General features: G+C 38.6%; 1 protein-coding gene across 1 annotated transcript in view; it reads left to right on the plus strand.

The window, feature by feature from the left end:
* The window catches only part of LOC124858416 (neural-cadherin-like), a 176,702-nt gene extending 150,818 nt beyond the window's left edge, over positions 1 to 25,884 (plus strand). The window contains exons 27-33 of the mRNA XM_047350454.1: positions 2,792 to 2,975; positions 3,197 to 3,363; positions 7,581 to 7,845; positions 8,570 to 8,756; positions 11,846 to 12,096; positions 22,707 to 22,861; positions 24,835 to 25,884. Coding sequence (XP_047206410.1) covers positions 2,792 to 2,975; positions 3,197 to 3,363; positions 7,581 to 7,845; positions 8,570 to 8,756; positions 11,846 to 12,096; positions 22,707 to 22,861; positions 24,835 to 25,398 — 1,773 coding nt within the window. The 3' untranslated portion in view covers positions 25,399 to 25,884. The remainder of the gene's footprint in view (positions 1 to 2,791; positions 2,976 to 3,196; positions 3,364 to 7,580; positions 7,846 to 8,569; positions 8,757 to 11,845; positions 12,097 to 22,706; positions 22,862 to 24,834) is intronic.
* The last annotated feature ends 413 nt before the right edge of the window (positions 25,885 to 26,297 follow it).

The following is a 26,297-nucleotide window of genomic DNA, read 5'->3' on the forward strand; positions in this document are numbered from 1 at the left end:
TCTAAGTTGAAGCGGTTGCTGAATGTTCTACAACAGTCAGTTCTACAGATACAACCTGTTGTCTTTTTGTTCTTGGCTCTCTTGTTTTGTTAACACACCTCAAAGCTCAGGACCATCAAACCTCTAATTTTTCCACTTCTTTATAGATCATCAGAATTGCTGATTATCAGCCTAATGCATATGACCAGTAGCTCCTGGCTGCCCTACTCCTTTTTTTATTTGTATGAAAGCTGAAGGAATGCAAGTCTTTAACATGGACTTGCTCAATACTAATAACCACAGGTCCACAGATAATTTTATCAACACAATGCTCAGTTTGACTCTATTTCCAAACATCAGTAGACCCAGTAGAATCACATCCCATTCTAGCACCCCGATTGATGATATTTTCACAAATGATATTATAAATAACTAAGTAGGAGGACTATTAATCAGCTTTATGTGATCATTTACCAGATTTTGTAATATATGACAAATTATAAGACAAATAAATCAGAAAAAACTAAATCTTTACATCAGAGTCAAACAGAGGAATCAATTTAAACATTTTGGAGTGTGCTAATTGAGGTAAATTGGGATACTATTAAGAAAAACTATTTATGTAACATATTAAGCTTTTCTAAAATTATTAATATAATTCTATAACAAACATTGTGTAGTGAAGGTGTATATTTAAACAGAATAAAAATAATTGTCAATGGATCACAAGATGATTGCAAAATGCCTGCAAAAAGAAAAATACAGATTAAGAACTAAGCAGGTCTAAACATGAAAGATACAAAAATAAATTACCAAACATTTTAAGGTTTTGCAAAAAAGAATATTTAAAAAAGATATTATATAAAAATAAATATAACATCAAATAAATCTGAAATAGCCTAACCAGTATTGTAATAAACAGCACTAATAGACCACAATATCCAAGCTATTTTATTGATAAAAATACTGAACATGATAACTTGAATGAAATTGCAGACAACTTTATCTCAACAGATCCATGAACTCACAGCAATACACACGATTTAAATAGAACGAGATACCAGCTCAAAGTTCCTTGGTTCAGTGACTGAAACAGAAATACTTGATCTGATAAACAAATGTAAAGATAAAAGATCCAATCGATGGGATTTCTACATAAGTAACATTTTTATATAAGTAACTTGTCATTTCAAACAGGTTCATTTCCAGATCAAATGAAAATAGCCAGGGTAATATCACTGTACAGGAGCAAATGCCTCAATTTTCAAAGATTTTATAAAAATGGTTTAATAATAGACTAGACTTATTCCTAGAAAAACATCAAATTGATTATTGAAAATCGGAATGATTTCAGATCAGGGCGTTGAACAGTTCTAGCAATTTTAGAAACAGTAGAAGAAACAACAACAGGGATTGATTACTATAACTGCTATTGGAGTCACTTATTAATAAATAAACTGGAACAATATGAGATTAGAGGAATTGACTTGAATTAGGTTCAAAATAATTTAAAAGGCTGACAGCAGTATGTGAAGCTGGGAGGGGTTTGTTCTGAATGCTTGGACAGTGTTTGCGGGGTTCCATGCAGAGTCAGTGGTTGGGCAAAACATTTTCATAATGTTTGTCAGCGATTTATGTAAAATATTCAATCAGTCAGTCATTTGCTTCTGCTTCTTCCAAAGTGGGTCGTGGGGAAGCTGGTGCTTATCTCCAACAGTCCATGGGCGGGAGGCGGGGTACACCCTTGATAGGTCGCCAATCCATCGCAGGGCCACACACACTCATTCACACACCTAAAGGCAATTTAGAGAGACCAATTAACAGGAGAACATGCCGTGCAGCCTGTAAAATATTCAAATTAATGAAAAATGTTCCATTTGCTAACAATACAAAATAATTTCTGTGCTGGAGATGATGTCAAAAAGCTGTTAAAGGATTTAATAAATGAAATGAACAAGCTGGAAATATGATTTGATGAAAATAAGCTGTCCTTAAACTTGAACAAAAAAAATAATGATTTTCAGGAACCTTTTGATATTCAGATATTCAAATACAGGTAATCGACGTAAACATTGAAAGAGTACATGAAAATACATTTCTTGCCATTATTATTGATTATAATTTTAAGTGGAAACCTCATTTTAAACATGTTCAAGGTAAAGTATCAAAGGTCATCTCTCTGCTGAATAAAGTAAAGCTAGCACTTGAACAAAAGGCAGTCCACATTCTGTAATGTTCTCTAGTTTTACCTCAGTTTTATCTCAGTTATTACGCGGAGGTTTGGGGCAACAATTACAAAACTATACTAAAGTCACTAATAGCATTACAAAAAAAGCAATAAGAGTTATTATTATGGTTAGTTATTGGGTAAATACTAACAAAATTCAAATTGTTTTAGAGCCAAAAATAAACAACTGCCAGAAAACATTCAAAAACTGTTCAGGAGAGGGGAGGGGCTTTATGAGTTATGGGTGAATATCAGTTTCAAACTAAGAGTACTGGAACCGCCAGAAAGAGTTTTTGTGTTAGTTCTTGTCTTTCTTTTAATAGAGTGAAGCTGTGGAACAGCTATATATATATATATATATATATATATATATATATATATATATATATATATATATTTATTAAGATATGTTAACATAAAATGGTTCTTATTTAATTCACAATCACATTTCTTTCCACTAATCTTCTAGAAATCCAAGGATAGAAACATAATTTCCTTTTAATTTCATAATTTGCTTCGTTCCTTTATTCTGTCTTTCTTCTTAAACTCTCTTTCTCCTGTTTCTTTTTCTCTTATTCCATCTAGTTGTATGACCTTGGTTTACCTGCTGAATCCTCCAGCACTTTGCCAGGCTGCAGTCTTATTGATAACCACTGCAACGACTTGGAGCAGCTTCCCTCCTGTGGCAAGCAGGGCAGCTGTCACGGGGAGTGGGGCTCTTTCAGCTGCCTGTGTGAAAAAGGGTTTACAGGCCCACATTGTGATCAAGGTAGGCCTGCAGAGTTGCCTTTAAATGACCATGACGTTTTCAGTCTGAACCTCACGAGATGTGCAAACCCAAATGGAAAACTTGCTGGTGTGGGAAGATAACCCCGTCTTACATAAAGTGCTTTTGCACAGCCACACACTCACTATAATTCCCCCATGTATTTCCCATGTGACAGCTGAATTAATTGAACAAGCCTTTTGTGCTTTTTTTTGATTGACAAGTGACTCCAGAGTTTTCCTTCGACGGCCGGAGCCATATTCAGTTGCAGTTCTTGTGGTCCCTTCCTGCAAGGCAGACCAGAGTCCAGGTCGGGGTCCGGACTCGTGCTCTAACAGGGGTCATCCTGAGCTTGCTGTCCCAGGACCAGAGCGAATACCTACGTTTAGAGGTGACTCACAGCTGGTCACTCGCCTCCACCTTAACAGCTGTGATTGTGTTGTTTGTAAGCCTTAAATTAGGCCCTGTAAATGATTGCAGCAGATGCTTGTCAGGCTGCGAGTGAGTAATATCATGTTTGGAGACATATGGGTGGATACTGAGGGGGCTGGTGACTGACATATGTATGTTCCTAACTGGCCCTTTGACTACATCTGCAGAGTGCCTTTTTGGAAAGCATTTGATTAAAAATAATAGGCCTTCCTTATTCAAGGTTATTTTTGTTTCTGGTTAAGGTTTCACATCCACCTTAATATGGCAAGAGAGTCAATGGGCATTGCAATAAATGTAAGGTCGAATCTAATTTTAATCACTTCTTAGTTCTGTCAACTTGCAAGTCTGTGCAACATGTCACCATATAAAATACACACAAAAGTATTCACCATTATCTTTTCTCACATTTTGTCACAATACAACCACAATATTCTTTGTATTTCATGCGCGTTTTATGCAACAGACCAGAACGAAGTGGAGCATAATTGTAAAGCAGAATGAAAAAAGTATTTTTACAAATAAAAAACTGAGAAGTTGCATTTGTATTAAACCCTCCTTCAATTCAGTTCAATTCAGTTTATTTATGCAGTGCCAATTTACAACTAAAGTCAACTCAAGACACCATAAAAAAAAAAAAAAATACAGCTGAATCAAATCCAGTGTCCAAATGCCCTCAAAAGCCATGTAATTACAAGACACTGTCTAGTACACCTGTTTAAAGAAGAACTCAGAGATTTGTTAGAGAATACTAGTTAACAAGAAGCATCATGAAGACAAACGAACAGAGGTGAGGGAATGTGTATAGGGAGAAGTTTAGGGTGTGGTTAAAAAAAATACCCTAACCTTTAAATATTTAATCGTGCGCTGCTCAAGCCAACATTTCAAAATGGAAAGCGTACTGCAAACCCATTAAGACAAAGCCATCCACCTGAACTGACAGGCCGGGCATGGAGAGCATTACTCAAAGAAGCCAAGAGGCCTCTGGAAAATCTAGAGAAGCTGAAACTTCAGGTGGGCAAATCTTCCACCAAGAAAACTATTAGTTGTGCATTCCACAAATCTGGCCTTCTTGCAAAAGTGGCAAGAAGAGTTTTTGCAAGAAAGGTGTAAGATGTAAGACATTTTAAGTTTCCAGCAAGCCTTGTAGGGGACAGAGCAAACATGTCGAAAAGGTTGCTCTGATCTGACAAGACCAAAACTAAAAGCTTTCCCTTACATTCAAAGCCCTGTCATTGGCAGAAAACAAGTACTGCAAATCACTGTGAACACATTTATTTTTTGGGGGAAGATGGATGGAGCGAGAAATGGGGCGACCCTGGAAGTAAACCTGAGTTTGCAGAAGACTTGAAGATGGGGTTCACCTTTCAGCAGGACAAGAACCTGAAAAAAATTAGATCTATCAAGGGGCTATTTCATGGGCAAAATTGGCATGCCCCCTGGGCCCTACAGCCACCATAGGCAATTTGCTTTGAAATTTCCTGTAAACATTTTTTATTCTTGTTTTCTTTTCCTTCACAAGTAACGTGAAGTAAACACAACATAACAAACAATATTTTTGGGTGGTATCTTTTTAATGCTCCTAAAAAATTCTATTAAAACCATTAAAAGGACTTTAACATGGAGAAGCACTGGGAAACAAGACATGCTAGGAGAAAAAAAGAATATTCTGCTTTGGGGTATCAAATACCATCTACAGAATGATGGTTGATGGTCCATTTTAATATGTCATTTAGTGACCTTGGGTAATTTGTGCTGGGTGCCCATAGTCATGATAATCGATCTATGATTAGATTAACGAACATTTCTGTGTTAGAATGGTCCAGTCAAAGTCCAGACATAAATCTAATTATGAATGTGCAAAACTCAAAAAATTATGTTCTGGCACTCCTCATTTTATCTGTAGATGTGCAAACCTGGGAGAAGCATACCCTAAAAGACTTGTAACTGCAATTACAGATAAGGATGGTCCTACAAAGTATTAAATGAGCCGAATACAAGTTGACACTGTACTTACAGATATTTGTTTGAAAAAGTTTTGAAAACCATGTATTTTTTTCTGCCTACTTCACCATTCAGAGGTGCTTTGTGTTGGCCCATCACATCCTAAGTTGTGGTTGTGATGTGATAAAACGTGAAAAAGTCCAAGAGATATGAATACCTTTATGAGGCATTGTATCTGCATTCTCACTTTACCTCAACTAGCTGATTGCTACATACACAGTGTAATTTATGGTGGTGTTCCCTGTCAAAAGATTTCATCTAACCAGCTGACAGGCCAAATGGGAACAGTACCTGGAAGTAACTGACTCTGGTAGGACTGCTACTCACAGGTCACTTGTTTGCACCGAAACTGTTTCAGTTATTATAGATTTCACACTGCCATTCTGCCGTTGAAAACATATTGTTTCTGTGCTGGCACTTATTTGTCAGACACCACTGTTTAAAGCACCATCCCTTGTACTTCTTTTAGTTTTTATACTGCATGAGGAAAGAAAAAAGACAATGGTGTCCCCTTGTTTTGTTGCAGTCCCACAGTGACAGGGAAAGGAAAAGGCTGTTGGCTTTAATGTGTGGTAGAAGTGCTGTGAAGCTTTTCTGTGAAACCCTCCCTGGAATTGAATTGGTGAGCTGTATAAAGCATCTGGTGTCTGTCTGCAGCAAACACGCTAAAACATTTTCAGCCTTGTTGTCCCAAAACACATAGAAACACTTGAACACAACCCTACTGTGTTTTCTGACAAAAACCTCTAATTTAAAGGGCTGTCTCATTGCCTCCTTTTTTCTTATGGGTAGATATGGAATTGAGTACACACTGAATAAATAAGAACTTTTTCACACAGAAGTTACCAGGGGCATGCTGGGTAGAAACTGCATTCAGCTCTCAGAGGAGTATGACCTCTCTGTAAAAAAAAAAGCATTTACCCAATGAACTATGTTAAAGACATTTTTAAAAGGTGTATGAGATTTATTCCACAAGTAACTTCTACAAGGAGTGAAAATCTGAGCTTTGACATAGTTCAGACCTCAGAAATACACTTACAAATATTTCGAGAAGTGATGATTTCATCTGACTCAAGAGATACTGCAGAAAGTTTATATAATCAGATGTACCTGAGTATTGATTAAGCTTTTTTACAACATTTTTGCTTCGCACCAGAGGCAAGATGAGGCAATAGGGAAGGCACATTGAGTTTAGACCTTCTATAAGTGGGTGTGTGTTAATGTGTGTCCAGTAGGAATAACACTTTGGAGGTGCTCCTGCTGAGGGAGCAATAGTTAATGCAGGCCAGGCTGACTATGAATTATCTAAACCTACTGTTTCCAATTAAGCTCAGGACATGTACAAACCACACTTATAGGAAGCCTCACTTTGGTTTGTCCATTGTGTTCACTCATCCCTAACTGCTAAAGATAATTGTTGTTTCATATATAGTTTGCCTTCGGGATGACTTTGCCATGCAGTGGTGTGTGGAGCATCCTGGCACAGCATCATTGCTGCAAAATTGCTGAATTAATTCTTACCGGTGGGTTTTCATCCCACTTTTATGCCAGGTTTTACAGCAGACAGGCTTGTATGGGTGCTTAAATTTCACAATTCTTGTCTTGCTCACCCTTAGCTGCCTTTTCTTCACCTTGGGAGCTGGCCTACTTCTTATAATGCTGTTATGCTCAAGAGCTGTGTTTTTGCACATCAACACAGCACAATGTGGCAGACATCTAGCTCTGTCAGACTGTCAGTCTGCTTCGTGGCACCTCATTTAGCAATGTTACTCCTGAGTCTTGAAATCTATGAAATCTGCACTAAGAGAAATAGTGTTGTTGGAACAGTTGACAAAACCGAACAAGTTGTTTTACAACGGTACGAAAGTACCCCCCTATTGAGGTACGATGTCTCAAACCTGGAGGAAATCTTGGTTATAAAAATGTGTTCAATACTTCTATTTGACTGTAAGAATTGTACAAAAGTACTACTGAGCCGACTGTGGCTTTGTGGGAAAAGTAGTCACCTTTGCTATCCAACAATTGTGGGTTTGATTGAAACTTCGATGTGCCCCTGGGCAAGGCACTTACTGATCTGCATATCAATGAAGGTCTGCGTGGTTGGAAGTGCAATTGAGTGGTCAGTTTAACTGAAAAAATGCTATATAAATTCAGTCCTTTTACTGTTTTTGTCAGGTTATTAATGGCCTGCTGGCTGTTTTCTACAATCTGGGAGATGGAGACTACAATATCTCACTCCCGTACCATCGCCTGGATGATGGGGATTGGCATGAGGTGGAGTTGGATCGGTACGGCAGAGAGTTCACCCTTAGGCTGGATGGAGGTGGGGGGCGACTTGAAATCACAGCCTCACCTGGCCAAAGTCAGGAGATCATTATTGACCCCTCTGTAATAATGCTTGGGAACTCTTTCCCATCAGGACACAACCGCAGCTTTCTTGGTGAGTATCTGCTTGAAAACTTAATGAATTTACAGATCCACAAAACCTTTTTTTATTACTTTAAACAGTGGATTGAATCGCCTTTAGCCAATGCATTAAGTCTTCTTTGTAATCTTTCAACAAGATTGGCATGCTTCTCTTTTGTAAATTATAGGAAAACATTAAAGTTCTGGTGTTTTGAATCTGTTTGGTTTTTCTGGCCTCATTTAATCTTTTCTCATTGAGGGGTGGCATTACTTTTCAAATTCACTGTAAATCACTGTGATTACAGTCTTGGTTAAGGGAAGAAAATGAAGCAGTAATTGATAAATTAATTAAAGTCTATGTTTATTTAAAGGAATGGCTCTTCCATCTTGTCATACACTGGATTTGTCTCAAATGCATTTTGATTAGTTAGTTTAAAACAGATAAACAGAGTATGTCAGTGGCACTGATTTGCATTTACATGATGTAGAAGACCTTGTGTTTTCCACAGAGTGTGTAAACTAACCAGTAGAAACAACAACTAGAAAAAAATTCATGCTGAGAGCGTAGCCCGAGGCTGTTTGTACGTTGGCGGTGTGAGAGCATTGGTCGGCAGGTGTGTCAGCAAGTCTATGAGTGTTAATGCATGCGTGCCTGCACATTCCAGTTTACACCCCTGCTGCTGTGTAAATGTGTCTGTAAAAGATTTTGCCCCCAGGACTAGTGACTCCATCTTCTTCTTTTACTCTTTCTTCACCAGGCTGTTTGCGTGATGTGAGGTTTAACGGCCGCTCCATTCCCCTGGATCACGATCAGCATTCAGAAGGACTTCAGGTGTTGGTCGCTTCGCAGGGCGTCTCTGTTGGCTGCTACTCAGATGCCTGCAGAAAGCATCACTGCTCCCCTCCCTTTGTCTGTGTGGACCTTTGGAGACAGCATGATTGCAGGTGCTGTAAATATAGAGAATAAATAATCAAACAGTTTAAAGTGGCTTTAAAGTGTGCAGTCACGCTATGCACATATTTACATGCACGTCTCCAAAAACAAAGGATGCATAGGATTATCATACTTATGATGTAGTTAGAAATGCCAGCAGTCAATTTGAACTTATGCAAAGTTAGCCTGTCTGTCTGTCCAGCTATCTAACCTATTCCATCTATTTATCTTTTCATTCTATCCAATCTAAATGATGGGAATCAGCTAAAAGGTGACACTGATATTAATACTCGAAAACAAATGTTAAAGGTCATTGCCACCTTTGGAGTAACTTCAAAATGCATGCATATTATACTGAAAGTGTGATCTTCAGCAAAGCCATGAATCAGCAAGCAAAATGACATAATGTCCCTTGAAAGGAATACAGTGAAAAATTAATACACCTCAACTGACCATCATAATGAGCAATTACAAATTTTGATCTAATAGAAATGTCTATAACTACCATCATTTAAGTTAAGATTTTTTATTAATATAGTTCAGTAAAGCTCCTGAATAAGGAGCACCAATAATAATAAATGGCTAAATAACTTGAATTCGGTTTCAGTTTTTGTTATAGTGCCAAGTAACCATAATGTCATATTAAGGCAGAGAAACTGGTCCAATTCATATCTACTTAGATACAGTCCAATTCATTCCAAATAAGATGGATTTGATCCAACAGATTAAAAGATGATTGACCCATTTTCGGAAGTCAATGCAGTCCAATTTAATCCAGTTATGGTGGAACGTAGAGGCATTTAATTGATTATATAATTTCAAGCAGAATGAATGGGGCAGTTTCTGATATGAAGCTATACCCGAGGTTTTGAAAAGTTTAGGTTTCAAAACAGCAAACGTTTTCCATCATACAATTCCTACGGTTTAAATTCTGTTTAATAACATGGCAGAGGAAGTGCAGAAGTGAAAGAAGGTTTCTCCGGCAATATGGATTACAGAAAAATGCAGCACTGACCTTCCCCTTGCTACACACTGCCAGTCAGTTGTTCTCCAACAGCCGAGGCATATGGCAGCATGACTACAGAGAGAGCTCAGAATAACCTAACTAAACGGTTACACAGGAGAGGAGCCTGATTACTAAAACCTTGGTCTAATTATCTTCTCTGAGAACCTTCAGGAACCACATGTGAACTTTTAGTCAGTGTGAGAGCAAAGTGTTCTCTGGGGAAATATATGGGAAGTATATTTTTATATGGTAATATTCTAGATAAAAACCAAAAAGTACTTTAAAGAAGGTAAAAGATAAAAGAAACCAAAAAGGCACAAGAAAAAATAACATTAAAGGGTCTAATCACAGAAAGAAACACATAGCATAAAAGGAATTGTCTATTGTGGGCTCAAAATTAGTACATGGCACTATCAGCAACCTTTAATCAGGTAATTTCAGACTATAAGAGCAGATGTGAAGCTTTAAGAGCTCAGAAAGATGAGCAAGAGACAGGCCACATACGTTTTTAAGTGAGGACTAAAATGTCAAAATGTATTCTACAACATAAGGGCAGCCAGTGCAAAGAGACGGAAATGTGTGTAATATGTTGCTTCTTTTTAGTGAATGCCTTGAGCCACTTCTTAATTAATTATCTCAAATGGCGCTAGACACAACAGAGTGAAAAGGAACACTGTGTTTTTCAGGTTGGCTGAACAGTTGACCTTAATTCAGCAAGGTGTTGCAGGATTGTAGAATGGCACTGATTAAGGACAATAATAAGGCCTTCAGTCTTCAGTCTTAATGCAGCTTTTATATGTTTCCCTCTGCTAGATTTTTTTCTAGGTTGAATTATACAGCACATATGTCACATTCAAGGTGGAAAAAGCTTTGAAATGATTTGTTATGAGCTAATTCTTTACGTCATCGAAATCTGGCATTTTCATATGGATGTGTAGACTTTTTATATCAACTGTACATTTAGAAATATTCAAGCAATTCATTCTTTAATACAAGATTGGCCTTGACTTTATATGCAAGTAGAAGAAAATAAATTAGATTCAAGATTTAACAGGAACCCACTGAAGAAAGGCAAAAACTTGAAAAATAGAAAATCTCCTTTTAATTTTAATCAAAAAATCTTACTAAAGCATTTTGAATTGACTGAATAACTAGGCTACAACACAGGCATGGACTAGTTTTCCTGTGTCAACATCTAATTTTGGCATAATTTCATGGGTTGAAGCAGGATGTCCTAGAAACATATTTATATGTGATCAAAAAGGGACAAAGAGTCAAAGTTAACACAAAGGTTCTTTACAGTAGAACTGGAAATGAAATTAATACAAGCTGTTTGTTTCTAAGGTGCTCTGGTCCAAAATTGACAATCTCGAATTCAATAGCAGAAGATTAAAAGACATGGAGCTTTTATTTATTCGATACTTGCTTGTGAATGAATAATAAATAACTAAACATACATAATTTAATACTGATAAAGGAGTTTTTGCATCACAAAATGTGATAATTTAGTGTGAATTTTTAATCGTTTGTTGATGCAGTGGTGTCCAACAGATGGCAACGAGGCCGAGTGCATCAGTTGTAAGCTGCATGTCAAATATTGAGTCAACTTGAGAGAATAGCATATACCAGCATCGATTGTAAAAATTTTGCCTGGCCCTTTGAACTCTGCAGGATGACTACGTCTCTTTGCTGTGATTTCAACACTCCAAACCAGTGGGGACTTTGGCATCCATATTCTGTGATTGCAGCACAGCCTTAGGATACAAATCACTAAGAGATGCAGGGGGCAGGGATGAGTGATATTCAGGGGATAGTTTGTACAAATATACTGGGGGAATACTACTGCAAAGCCAATCTTAGCTTCACGGTTTCTATTCTTGTTTCTTTTTTTCATTTACAGTTAACACTCTGTAACCTTCAAAGAACATGTCTTTGAATCTGATATAAGAGGTGTAACTCCCGAGGGATTTAGTTTTACACCACCAGCATAGACCTCATAACTCCTGTGAAACTCAATGTTCTTTTTTTATTATTTGACAGCCTGCCAAGTCTCTTGTGTCTCTGTTTTACAGTTTATTCATCTTCTCTACACAGGTGCCCTCCGGGCCACATGACCAAAGAGACCTCCTTGGGCAGAGTCTGCATCTACACGCTCTGCGCTAGTCGGCCATGTCGCCACGGCACCTGCGTGGCTCACTCGCTGTCCCGCTACTCATGTCACTGCAGCGAGGGCTACCGGGGACGGCACTGCGAGGTGGCGCTGGCCGTGTTCCACAGTGAAGGCGGCAACAGCCTCAGCCTCAGCTCCATGTTTGCCATCAGCATCTGTGTCATGGCCTTTCTAGGTAGCTATGTTGACTATGTCATCTTCTACTTGTGGTAACGAAACATTTTCGTCCTCTGTTTTGATTTTTTTACCACCATCTTTCATCTTGTACTGTTTTCATTGTCACTGTACCAGCATGTTATATTTGTTTTATCTGTAAATCATCTCTTCTATTTGTTCTCTGTTCTCTTGACTCCATTTTATTGATCTCTTGAGCTGGGATGTGTTTCTCTTTGGGCAGCTGGTAAAAAACAGGAAACAAATATCAACACAGGAAGGAAAGCATGGAGATAAGAGGAACACTGGATGTCCTAAGTTGTGATTTATAGGAAAGCTGAAAAAGTCCCCCGAGATTTTGAGAAATTCTATATATCGTTCTGTATTTTTATTCATGCCTGTTTACTCTTGTCTCTTACACTCTAAGCTTTAGAAGTCAGTTTCATTCCATGCCTTACTTTCTAATTGGCCAACTTATTGTATACCTCATCATTCACTCACCCCCATTGTGCACTTTATTTTTTTGCAGCTTATGGAGCAGGCAAAACAGAGCGAGGACAGCTTTTATTGTTCCTGTTATCATTTGAGAGTGTTTTATCTGAATTTCAAGTTGTTTACTTATTTCTTTTTAGAACAGAAGAAAATACAAAGCAGACAACTGATTCCTAGCTGGGGCACAGCTTGATTCCTCCATTTAGGTGGTTCAGGTGATCCTACCGTAGGTATCCATCAATGTGTTAATTAATTGATGGATGTATTGCAGCGTCTTGCAAAATTATTCTTTCTCCTTGAACCTCTTACATTACATCACATTATAACCACAAATATAAATGCAATTTATTTGGATTTTATGTGATACACCAGCATAAGATGGTCCATAATTGTGAAGTAGAACAAAAAAAAAACATAAAATAATTTTTACAAACTAAAATTTGAAAAAAGTGGCATGCTTTTGTATTCACCCCCTTTACCCTGATAACCCAAAATAAAATCTCGCCTTCTAATGTCACTTAATTGGTAAATAGGATCCACCTACAGTATTTGTAATTTAGCCTCTTTATAAACACAGCAAAACTAGGAACACAGCATACAGGTCAGGAATAAATTTGCTTGAGACGTTTAAAGCAGGGCTACATTATAAAACAATATCCTGAGCTTTGAAAATCTCACGGAGCACTGTTCCATCCATCATCCAAAAGAAATAAATAAAGAATATGGCACAGCCTACACAGCTGCAAATCTACCAAGAAATGGCCGTTGACCCAAACTAGCTATAGGGGCAAGAAGAGCATTAATCAGAGAGGTCCACTGTTAGAGCCACAGCTCAGGTGGAAGAATCAGCTGACAGAACAACTAGTTTTATAATCTTCCCTTTGTGGAAGAATTTAAATCAGAAAATCGTTGCTAAAGAAAGCCAAGAGAAATCCTGTTTAAAGTTTGCTATTAGCCAAGTAGATGATACAGCAAACATTTGGAAGAAGGTGCTCTGGTTAGATGAGACTTTAGGTGTACTTTTAAAACACATAGTGTTATAAATGTCTTTTCAGCTGCTTCCTTATTCAGGAGGCACCGCAGCAAGTCAGTACAACTTTTAAACAGACTTGGCAGAGTTTTATGTCGGATGATCTTCCTGAGGTAACAGGGAATCAAACTCGTGTGCCGAATAAAAAACACGGAGTTACCCTGCTATACCACGAAGGGACAGCCAGCCCACAAACCAGTGTGAGTGAAGTTGATTTTGCAAAGAAGAATGGATAAAAATGTAAGTCTCTGGTTGTGCAACGCTACAGGAAACATCCCCCAATGTAGCTATAATTACAGTAAAGAGTTGACCTTTTTTTTTTTTTTTACTTAGGAGGGCTTTTTATTTGTTAAACATTTTGAACACCTTATATTGTTTTCTTTTACTTTAAAATTAAACTTGCATTTAAATTTGTTGTAACATCACAAAACATGAAAAATTTCAAGGAGAAGTAATTCCTTTGCCAGTCACTATATGTTTATCATTTTAAACAGAAAAAAAAAACAAGTAAAAACTGCTTTGATTGAAAACGACGTTATATAATATTTAAGCTATGGTTGTGGGAGTTAGAGTGCCCTTACCACAGACGTTTCTCTTTGAAGACTCATCAGATGATCTAAAGCCACACTCTGACACATGAGGTCATGAGTTCAGATCCGTAAACGAGAGAACGGATTCTGACTACTTTGTAGTTTAAAGCAGAATTTTGGAATCAATAATTATAAGATGAGGGTTATGTGCTCTCTCCTTTGTGCCTTCTGAGAAGTGAGCAGTGGAACTTAGGAGTTCTATCACTGATGTCTGAGTATATAATGTTATGGAAAGATGGCTGAAGCTTTGCAGTTACAGGAGATTTTTTTTTTTACCTGGGTTTCGATAAGTAAACCATGTTTGAAGCAGGACTCATCTCGTTGGTTATGAGGAGCTGTAGAATGCTTCATTGTTGTTTAGTGTTAAAGGTCAAAACCCCAAAAATGGTTTGAGTGATTTAGAGGATGATTTGGGAAAAGGTTTGGAATTGTTATTTCAAATAGGGGTTTCCAAATCTGCATTTAAGAATACAGAGTTAAGGTCTAATACTTTAATACAATCAGTATTGTGTATGTCCTTGAGTATCCTTAAAGTTCTGTAAAATAACATTTCATCAGTGTTTCCTATTGCAATTGTGTACAACTTAATTAATTTAACAAAGATGTCTGGGAAGCAGAAATGTTTGTCTTTATTGACAGAAACAAATATTTGGTCCTAACCACAGTTTCTACTGGACAACCTTCAAACACATTTCCAAAAGGAAGTTAACTAGGTAAAAAAAAAGCAGCTATAATGTCCGGACAATACAGCACGTGTTTTTCACATACAGCGCTGTGACAAAACGTATGTCCCCTGCAGAGTTCTTCTGTTTTTGACAAAGATAACCTCAGTAAATACAAAAAGCAGTTTTCAAATAATGTTTCATTTTATTGGGGGAAATAAGCTATTCAAAACAACCTGGTTTTATGTGAAAAGGTAATTGGCAATTTAACCTAATAACTGCTGATATGAAATGGGCTTTTAGTTTCTTTTTGGTCAGCAGTGGTTTTGGAACTCTCCAGTCTCCTTCTTACTATTGACTAATGGACACTGACCTTAACTTAGACACACAATGGATTCCTGAAACCTGCTGGTTAAGTCATCAGTGTGCTCTTGGAGTAACTTTGGTAGGCTGGCAAGTCCTGGGAAATTTCTCTTCTGTTTTTGTGGTGTGCTGGGAGTGTCAGAGCCCTAGAAATGGCGTTGTAACCCTTTACACATGGGTAGATGCCAATTAATTTGTTTATAATTCATTCTTCAATTTATTGAATTTGGACCATAATCTGTTGTGTTTTGAAATGCTTTTGCCTACTTCATGTTGTTTGATAGATCCTGTCTTAGTAATTTTTTTCATTCTAAAGTCCAGGCCATAATCAGGCAGTAAGGCGTGGCTAGTCAAATTGAACCCAAACTTGTTATGATTTACAAGGAGGGCACCCATGTTTTCTAATTTTTCCTAATAAATAAAATAATAATAATTTAAAAAAAAGTTTTTTCAACAAAATTGGCCATGCAAAATGCACCCATGTTGCTACATGGGGGTTTTTGACTGATCACAGCAATAGGTGAAGATGTATAGACAGTGTTGAGCATTTAAAAATACTAGTTGAAACATCCCTAAGTATTACGTGGCCATTCCAATGGCAGTGTTGTATTTTTAGAAAAATAATGAACTCTCTTTTTAAAATAAGTCAGCACAGAATAAACATAGCTGTTGAGTAAAACACAAGCCACAGAGAAGACAATTTTACTTAAAGCAACTTACGACTGAGAAACGACTGGTTAAAACAAAGTCTGGTTCAATATTTTTTTAAATTACAATCAAAGACATAAATAATCAGTAAAAGCTTTTGTCAACAAAGTAAATAAGACTAGGCATTGGCATACAGGTTTTTACATGAACCTGACAATATGAAAATTAATATCTGAGTGGTGAGGCATGAGGAACATTAATATAAACATTTTAGAGAACAATACAACTTAGGTTAAGATTTGCAATGGTACTTGACATCAGAGGCTGTACTAGCCTTTTTCATTGTCTGTCATTTTTACTGACAGTGTCGAAAAAAATCCTGTCGTAATCTATATTTATTTTTTTAAATGATGATAATTAAACCATTAATAAAATTTATTTTCATTCATTTAATTAATATTCAATCCAAACAAGCTGAACAGAGAATCCACATCAACCAGAAGTATACATTTAACTTTTTCTCCACAATGACAAAAAAAACACTGACTGTGGTCCCAGTAACTGCATATAAACAATGAAATTAAATGACTGCACCTAACACAGAGTCTCACAGCTTCCTTGTGGTCCACATGGACCTGAATTGCACACCCGCTTGTGCGTAATGAAATGTCTCAAGTGGGATTGCTGCAGAGTCATTCGTCATGAGGTTTTGGACTTGGTGGCTGTTTTGATGCTGTTCTGGAGGCCTTAAACCCTGCTCTGCCGCCACTTTAGCCAACATTTTGAAATCGGGGAACATTTCTCCAAGTGAAGTGATCAGAAGTTGACAAGACTCTGCAAACGACGGGTTTCCTGAGCATGGTTCAGCTGGAGGAAACATCTAATTAATATGCTAACTTGCCACCAAGTGGTCAGGGGTGTGAATTACAATCTGTCAAAATGACTGACAGCCTTCCAATTTTTCCGTCACCATTTAAAAAACAAAACTGTGAAAAACAGAAAATATTCGGTTAACGCAACCCCTGCTTGACATGGTTCTTTTCTTTATATCTTTGTATACATTTTTAATTTTCTCAGTCACTTTCTCAGTGATTATTTATTTATTCCATAATTTTCAGAATTTAACAGGTGAAAAGTCCTTTGTGATATTTGGAAGTCTTAGAGTTTAAAAACAAATAAAAACCATATAGAGTTAAAGTGAAAATGTTTAACTGGCAGCATAAAGGGAATCTGATAACTTATTATTCAAATGATATTTCAGCTCTTAACTTGAACTGATGACACTTGCCCTACTTGTATAAATGAATGAATAAAACTGAATGGTTGATGGTTTCATAAGCTGTGTTAAGATCTAATAGGATCAAGATTCAATATCTGCCCACATCTGCTGCCAGAGGGGCTTTTTTCTTTTAAATAAGTATGCAGAGATATCTCTACTCCAATTGTTAAAAAAGGAAGATCCTATATTGTAAAGGTCGAGGAAATGGATAATCTAATTGTGTTGAGATCACACCAAAGGAATTTTGTGCTTTTTTGGTGCTCACAAAGATAGATAGACAAACAGCTCACGTTGTTGCACTGACTTCCCTCTGACAGGCTGCTTTGCCGTTTATGAGTCTTTGTGTCATATGAAACGCCTCGGCAATTCAATATACTGTCCCTGCATATAACTGACTCAACATTCCCTCCAGGGCCATGTGGCCGGTATTAGGTCATCAGTTATTTTGACAGTTTTCAGTGAAACATAAAGTTGTCCGCAATATTTGATAATTAATTCAAACCTGATGAGGTGTGGCCTTGGCCTCGTTCATGGAAATTCATGAGATGCTTGTAAATGCTAAGTTAAAAAGAAAAACACCAAAGCAGTTTGTCTGCAGTTGCAGATGAGGCATTTATATTCACAGTGCAAAATTTTCACCTCACCGGGAGTCATAGGCTCCTTTATAATGTAATTTGGATCAGGGTGTGAGTGTAGTTATGTTTTCACAGGTTAGAAAAACCATAAAACAACTCAAATCTTTCACTGCAACTGGAATAAAACAGGGTATTTAGTTGTATGTGAAAATTGGTACACTTTATGAAGTAAATTAGCAAACAGCTGCTTTTACTTCACCAACAACAGTTGTTTAATGATGATCCTCATAACCACAGGAACTGCTGCTATAAATGTACTCTCACTAGACTAAGCAAAGGCTGCTGGCTGGATGCTAGATTAAAGGGGGGCTCTTCTCTGCCTCAACGTGCATTAAAAGTTAAAACAATCATCCATTATTAAGTTTTACATGCGGCATCATAGGCCAAGCAGTGTGTGAGCTTGGTGTGGGTTATTGACCTAACAAGATCATCTGACCAATTCTCATTAGTCAAGCATCAACTGTGACTCTGTGTTTTTCGATGGACAGAAGAATTAGTAGTCCAGATGGGCTTGGTTCTAACACCATTGTATATAATGCCTCCAATTTTTTTACATCCCTGTAAGATATATAAATAAATGATTTCCCGAGTCTACCTCATTTCTCACCTGTCTTATTTCCATCTTCATTAGTTGTTTTTTTCCCACTGTGCCTCTTCTTTCACTGATGTTTTGTCTGTTTCACAGCTATTTTTTCCCCCATTGCTGTCAGACTGGATGTGCAGCGAAATGGTTAGATTTCAAGGATTGTGCTTGGTTACAGTTTTCTCCACACTCATTCATAATGCACACTCCAGTCCAGGCTAACATCATAATGCCCTGTTTATAGGAGTGGTTAGAGGCCAGAGGAGCAGCGGTATTATAGATTGATGAATGACTGTGATGTTTGGGCTCTACCCTGTGGGATATTGATCTCACTGGAGTATAACTGCACCTTCACTCACACTCAACTGTGTTGTAGTTGCTACAGGTATGGAGTAACCAGTGTGTGTTTACCTACATCTAATTTTGGATGCTTGCAGCAGATAGGTGATAGTTTAGCCTCACTCTGGCGTCCATTGCACCAGCTCAAGTGATGCTAGGGGGAAGGGGTCTGTGGGCTGCACCAAGAAGGCCAGGTAATCCTGGAGATGAAGATGAGGGTTGCCTTCAGGTTGGTACCTTTTCAAGATTCTGATGTTTTCTTCGAGGCTGCTCAGGCGTATACAGTCAAGGAGTCAGGTCAGCTAATCAATATTGCTCTCTCCTCCACCTCATACAGAGGATGGTCAGTTTGGGATTTAAGAGGAATCCTTCAAATCTTTTTCTTACTGAAATAAGAGGAGCACCAAATAAAAGTGTGTAGCAGCTTCACTTCACTGACTAAAAGCAATTTAGCTCAATTTACTTTATTTGTGTAGCACAAATTCACAACAAATGTCATCTGAAGGCAGTTTACAAGTAACAGATTCAGCTTATACACAAAGACCTGGAGTAAATACATGCTTCTTGAAAATAAATATAAATTTATTCTTACCTAGCAGGTGTTCTTCTTGATCTTCTGACAGACAAAAAAGGGTACTGTTCAACAATTAACTAGTAAACTAAAAACAAAATCACTGAATTTGGTATATGAGCAAAAGCTGTTAAATAAGTAAAGCAGACCTTAATCCAGATGCTGAATCATAAGAGGTCAAGAGGTGCTTGCTATTAGCAAAACCGTTCCTTAAGAAAATATCAGAAATGTTACCATCCTTCCACAAACACTTTGCTGAATGTTATTAAGAAACTCTAAAGAAACAAAACTAGAAGTGAATACACTTCAACATTTATTTTTGACAAAATTTGGATCAGCTGACTGTGATAAGTAGGGAGACTCAAACCTCCATCAGTCATGGCCGTCTGCCATGACTAGGTGTCTCAGTGGAACACTGGAACAGCGCTACATCCAGTTTGCCCAACTGGTCCACATGTTGACCTAGAGAAGGCATTCAACCATTTCCCTTGTGGTGTGCTGTGGGGTGTACTCCAGAAATACTAAGTCCAGGGCCCTTTAGTAGGAGCCATTTGGTCTCTGCACAAGTGGAGCCTGTTGGACCCCAGCAGGGCTGTGCTTTGTCGCCAGTCCTGTTCATAACCTTTATGGACAGCATTTCTAGGTGCAGTCAAGTCCCGGAGGGGGTCCAGTTTGGGGACCAGCGGATTTTGTTTGTGCTTTTTGCGGATGACATGGTTCTGCTGGCTCTCTCCAGCCAAAATTTACAGCATGCACTAGGTCGGCACACAGCCAAATGCGAAGCAGTGGGGATGAGAATCAGCTCCTCCAAGTCTGAGGCCATGGTTCTCGACCTGAAAAGGGTGGCTTGCCCTCTTGGAGGTGAGTTCCTGTCTCAAGTGGAGGAGTATCTTGGGATCTTGTTCGCAAGTGAAGGAAGAGCAAGAGATTAACAGATGGATTGGCATGGGCCAGTCCATTGTTGTGGAAAGAGAGTGGTGAAAAGAGAGCTAGCTGAAAGGCGAAGCTCTCAATTTACCAGTCGGTCTATGTTGTATCATTGACCAAAAGAACAAGATCCCAGACACAAGCGGCTGAAATGAGCTTCCTCTCCAGGGTGGCCGGGCACTCCCTTAGACATTGAGTGAGGAGCTCGGCCATCAGGGAGGGGCGCAGAGTAGAGCCGCTGCTCCTCCACTTCAAGAGGAGTCAACTGAGGTGGCTCGAGCATTTATTTCAAATGCCCCCCGGACCCCTCCCTCAGAAGGTGTTTCAGGCATGTCCCACTGGGAGGAGGCTCAGGTGATGGCCCAGGACACACTGGAGGGACTGTCTCCTGGCTGGCCTGGGAATGTTTGGGCCCCCCCCCAGAAGAGCTGGAGGAGGTGTCTGGGGAGAGGGACATCTGGGTGTCTTTGCTGAGACTGCTGCCCCTGCGACCCAGTCCTGAAAAAGCAGAAGTCGACAAGTATGAGTACATTGCACGTGCTAAATGATGACATTTCCATATCCTCCTCCCAGGATTTTGCATGTTCTGATAATCAGCATATATTCTGCATATTCATGAAGGCAAATGCGCTAAATGGTGCCTGCTATTCTGCTCATTTGACAGACACAATTGTCAGTGCATCTGGTTAGTAGATCAGCTTTGCGCACACTATCAAGCTTGCACATGTTTTTATACACGCAAACCTTTAGTAGATCAGGCTCTTAAAGTTATACCGGGGCTGTGTTGATGTAAAAACTACTTAAGGTAAGAAGGTGCCAGAACATTTAGACATTTAAAAACTAAAAGTAACGTATTAAAAAACAATTTGAACAGAAACTGGCTGCCATTGGAGGGAATACAAAATTGGGGTGATATGTTCATATGGTCTTATCCCTAGGCAGCTGAATTTTGAAGCAGCTGAATGAGAGTCTAGTTAAGTCAGTCTAGACTGGACTAATGAACTGGCCTTTTTACTTCTAACAGACTCACAACCAGAGTCCATTGACCCAGCAGTACTACTGCATCCTGTCAGCAGGTCAGATTTACCAAATAAAATTCCCTCTTTTTGTTATTTAAATAAAGAAAGAACAGCACCATCGATGCTCTCACATCTGCCAAACACTTGAGCAGCCTCTGCACCGACTGGAATCTGCTGGATTTCAATGGAAGACACACAGTTAATGCAGAGATGGAGAGCAGTAGGAAAAATTAGCACAGTGAAGAAAAGTGGCCAGTATGTCCTTCAGCCACACATGTCTATTGCAGCATAACTACAAAGATAGCTAAGGATAACCTAAGCCACTTTAACTATAGGCTTTATCAAAAAGGATGTTTTATTTAAAGTATTAAAAGTAGACAGGGTCTCTTCCTTTACAGACAATGAAAGCAATGATTTTTAATAGAAAAGAGTATTTCTTTGCTTCTTTGCGGTGCATATTACCTGTGGGGGACTTGTTTTTCTGCTCCTGTGACCAACAAGGAGTCATTTCTTGCAGTATTCTCTTCTAAAGCAATTACTCTAAAAATCTAAGACTAATGCCATTATCTCACATTTCTCTGAAGATTTTCAATTAAACCAGTACTTAGCTTACACCTTGTAAGATACTCTAGGTTAAATGGATCCCATCTTGTAAGCGAGATAAAAGCTAAGGCCAAAAGAGGCTGGAGAGGGACTGGAAAAACAGGAAAGGGGAGAGACTTAATGAGTTAGAACGAGCGGAGTAAGCAGGGAGGAACATTCCAACATGCCGCGACAACATGAAAACGGAAATAGAGAGGCAACAGAGAAAAGATTTTCAGGAGAGAAAACAGATAGTGGAAAGAAGAAAAAAATGATTAAGAAGGATGGCAGACAGCATGAAAATATTGGTTGAGATTAATGGGTTTTTAAAGGTCAGTCCAGCATATTGTATAATTCAGCACACAATAGATGTGATTGATGTGTGTGCTTTAGGACCTTTTCCTGCTCAGCTTCCGCAGTATTCCTCCCCACGTTTAGCTGAGCCACTGAGGCTCTGAGTTTAAGCTGGGAGGAGTACAAATTTATTTAAAAGGTTTCCGAGGAGCTGCGGTCTTTGATAAGACAGGAAACAGGGAGCCAACATCATAGAGAATGGGTGGAAAGGTGGTGCCTCCATTTCCACGTTTGTTCCATTAGTGCCTCTTAACTGTAAGCTCATTGTGGCCAGCAGGCCTTGTGGAATGAATCAGTTATGGTTTTCGTATTTGTTATTCATTTTGTGTTATTTATTTCAAATAATGTGGGCTGTTTTAGTGCTTTTGATGAAAAATGGATTTAGTAACATGGGAATTCCAGAATGAGTGTTTATAACCAGAGTTTTAAAATTTGTATAACAACTTTGTGCTCTCATTCTTTTTTTCACCCAAAGACATATTTTTTCTGCTCAGATTCTCATTTTAATTATGGTAGAGTGCTGCCTGCTGTGCTAACACGCTCTCTGGCACCCCTCAGTGTTGATGCTGGGGCTGTTTCTTTACTCCTGCTGGAGGAGACACAAGGGCCTAAAGGAAGGTGTTTACCAGGTGTCAGCACACCATGGTGAGTGGGAGGACATCCGAGAAAATGTGCTCAACTACGACGAGGAAGGTGGCGGGGAACAGGACCAGGTAAGTGAAGGGCCAATCTCAGTTTCACTTACAAGTCGTTTGGGGTATGTCACTATTAGCTTTGTACATCTCCAGACTGAAAGTTTGTCAAATCATTTTTGCAAATCGGCGTAAACTCAATCAGATTGGGATACGAGCATCTGTGAACTTTAGTTTTCAAGACTACCCACTGATTCTCATTTGGATTTAAACCATTCCTTTGTAGCTCTGGTTGTGTGTTCAGGGTTGTTGTCCGGCTGGAAAATGTCAAGTCTCAAGTTTATGCAGCCTAACAGGTTTTGTTTCAAAATCCCCTCTATCCATTTTCCTAGAAACTTTAAACAGTTTCCTGTCCCTGCAGGAGAAATCATTCCTACAATATGATCCTGCCAGCATCTTCCAAATTTTTGCTGTCTCCCAAATTGCTTATGGCAAACTTTAACTTTAACCTCTTATGGCTTTCTTTCAACAGAGGCTTTGTTTTTGCCACTCTCTCCTAGAGACCAGTTTTATAGAATATACAACTAATAGTTTTGCTGTGGACAGATTACCTCATCTGAACTGTGGATCTCTTCAACTCTTCCAGAGTTCCCATTGGCTTCTTGGCTGCTTCTTTATCAATATCTTTGCATATAGACCAAAAAGGTGAAGCTCATCTGACCAGACCACATTCTTTCACACCATTCTTATGACACCTTCATGGTTTGCACCAAACTGCAAATATAACTTCTTATGAGTTTCTTTCAACTATTACTTTCTTTTCCCTCCTTTTCTATGGCCAGATTTGTGAAGTTCCCAGATAATAGTTACCCTTTTGAAATATTTTTCCACCTGACTTGGAGATCTATGTAGCTCATTCAGAGTTGCTATTGACCTCTTGGCTGTTGTCTGATTAATGCTCTCTTTGCCCATCTTACACTTTGGGTGGACAGCCATGTTTTGTTTAGGGTTCGGGTGGTGCCACACTCTGTTTTCAGATGATGAATTAAACATACTTTTCTATGTTTAATTTATCATCTATAAAGCAAGTGTTCAACACTTGCTTTATAACCAAATCTTGCTTTAAACTATTCCACAAGGGTATCTCTTACTGTCACTGGTCTGTTTCTTGGTCTTCGCGATGCTGTTCGTTTATTATTGGTCTTGAACAAACCTCTGAAGTCTTCAAGGAACAACTGTTTTTATACTGAGATTAAATAACACATGGGTAGACATTTATTAAGGCGACTTCTAAAGGAAATTTGGTTACACAGAATTTTATTGAAGGGTAACAGAGTGAAAGGGCAGAATAAAAATGACTGCCACAATTTTCTGATTTGTTTTGTCAAATAATTTGAAAACCGTGCATCTTTTTCAATCCACTTGAAAATTATGAGCTACGTTCTGATGGTCTGTCATATAATTCCGGATAAAATACATTTAAGTATGTCGTTGTAATGTGGCTAAATGTGTAAAAGTATAATGACTACTTTTGCAAGGCATTGTAAATGTTATCACAGTATGTTTTAGGCCTAAGAACACAAATGAGGACACAATTGAGAAAGAAAACATTAACATTTGATAAAGAAATGCGTTCTGCTGCTAAATGATAACCAAATATCAGTCCCCTGGAGATCGAGGGATGTAAGTCAATTAGGTGAAATTAAGCAAAAACGCACCAATAGCTGTTAATGCTTCAGTTTTAATGGGCTTGGTAAGAGCAGAACACCATCCCCTCACACAGATAATTAATTACTTGGCTGATCAAAGGAGCTGTTGTTGCCAATTTCACTTTACTATGCTGTGGATTCCCATCTTAGTCTAAGTAACAGGCTCATTTACTTTCAGAATCATCAGTTGAGCCTCACTGGTTAAATTATCATGCACAATGACAAAATGGCACCGGTCATTATGGCGCGTGCAATTCTGCTCTTATCGGCTGATTTTCAAAAAAGATTGCATGGTTCTAAATGTATCTTTTATTGTCTTTTGTCCTTTTTTTATTGCTATCTCAGAATGCCTTTAACATGGTGGAGCTGCAACGCTCCCTCCAGCCTAGCCCAGCACAGTCCCTCCGCTACAGCTACACACAAAACACCAGCTCCAACCCACAGACTACGCTTCAAGACAACAATAAAAAGGGGATGTCGAATGGGAGTGGCAGTGCAGCTATTGCCCTGCGTCTGTCCATCCCCCCCTCAGAGGCAGAAACCTTGTCCTCCCCTCTGACCTTCCGCCGCTCTCAGAGAGCCTTCTCCTTCTCCAGCCAAGACTTGGCACGTTACCTTTGTGAGGTCATCAGAGACATGGAGCACACAGAGGACCCCGGCACCATGACCACACCACGCCGTCCCTCCGGAAAGGAGCGTAATCTGGCCTCAGTGCGCTCCCTTAGTTCCCTAAGTGCATCTCAGGGTTCAGAAGTCAGGCTTCACGCCAGCCAGATAACCCGGATGGACACATTTAGAACCCTCCGAGCCGTGATGTGCGATCTAAGAGGAGACTCCAAGACTGCGGACAGTCAGAGGGACAAACTTAGGGAGAGCAGAGGACAGCTGAAGTGTGAGAAGAACGGGTGAGGCTGTGCTCTGAGAGACAGAACTGCAGGTTGCCCAAAAAAAGCAACATTAATCAGAAATCAGTGGTAGAAATCCAAAGGGAGGTCATTAAATGTGAAATACTTTGAGACTGGAAAGGCTGCGCTGAGTCTGTATGAGTTCTCTTATAAATGTACTGTATTGAAGAAACTTTGAAGATTTATGTTCTTTGATATAAAAGATGTTTACCAATGAATGATCAGATGTGATGTATTGTTATTTTGGAAGTGCACTGTACAATATTTAATTCACAGAAAGCACTTTTTGGGGGCGCCATGTGTCAAAACAATCTATGTCATGAAGCTCATGGAAGAAGTGTTTGCAAGCAGAGGGCCAAATGAGTTTCCTCTGTGAAAACTGGATTCTTTTCGCTGTTAATGACTCATGAAATCATTTATGTGACAAAATGAAAATTGTTTCATTTGTATTATCTATTTCCTTTTAAATAAATGAGTATCTTTGATAATATTTCAAACTCTGTCTTGTTCAAACAGACATTCATGTTCGTCATGCTCAAACATTTTTTTTTGAAGTTCAAGTAAACTTTCAACAAAGCTAATCAGCTAAATGGAATTTACATTAATGAAAAAACCTGAAATGGGTTTTCAATGTTCATAGGATGTCAACATTCATAACAAACTGGAACAGTTGTTTTTGTCATATTCAGCTGTTACCAGCAAAAAGAGCTACCAATAAGAACAAGGTCAATTTTGGGATTAATTATTCATGTTGAGAGCCTGTAGCCATCTGACCTAAGTGGCTGAGACTCTTCAATATAAACTCAAAACGCAGGGGTCCCAGCAGGCAACCCTACATCATACTTAATTGGGCAACATTACTGGAATTAAGCAAGTGTGACACTGGAGCGAGTCTCTAGAGAA

The sequence above is a fragment of the Girardinichthys multiradiatus genome, chromosome 2 (assembly GCF_021462225.1).
Source record: "Girardinichthys multiradiatus isolate DD_20200921_A chromosome 2, DD_fGirMul_XY1, whole genome shotgun sequence".
NCBI classification, from domain to species: domain Eukaryota; kingdom Metazoa; phylum Chordata; class Actinopteri; order Cyprinodontiformes; family Goodeidae; genus Girardinichthys; species Girardinichthys multiradiatus.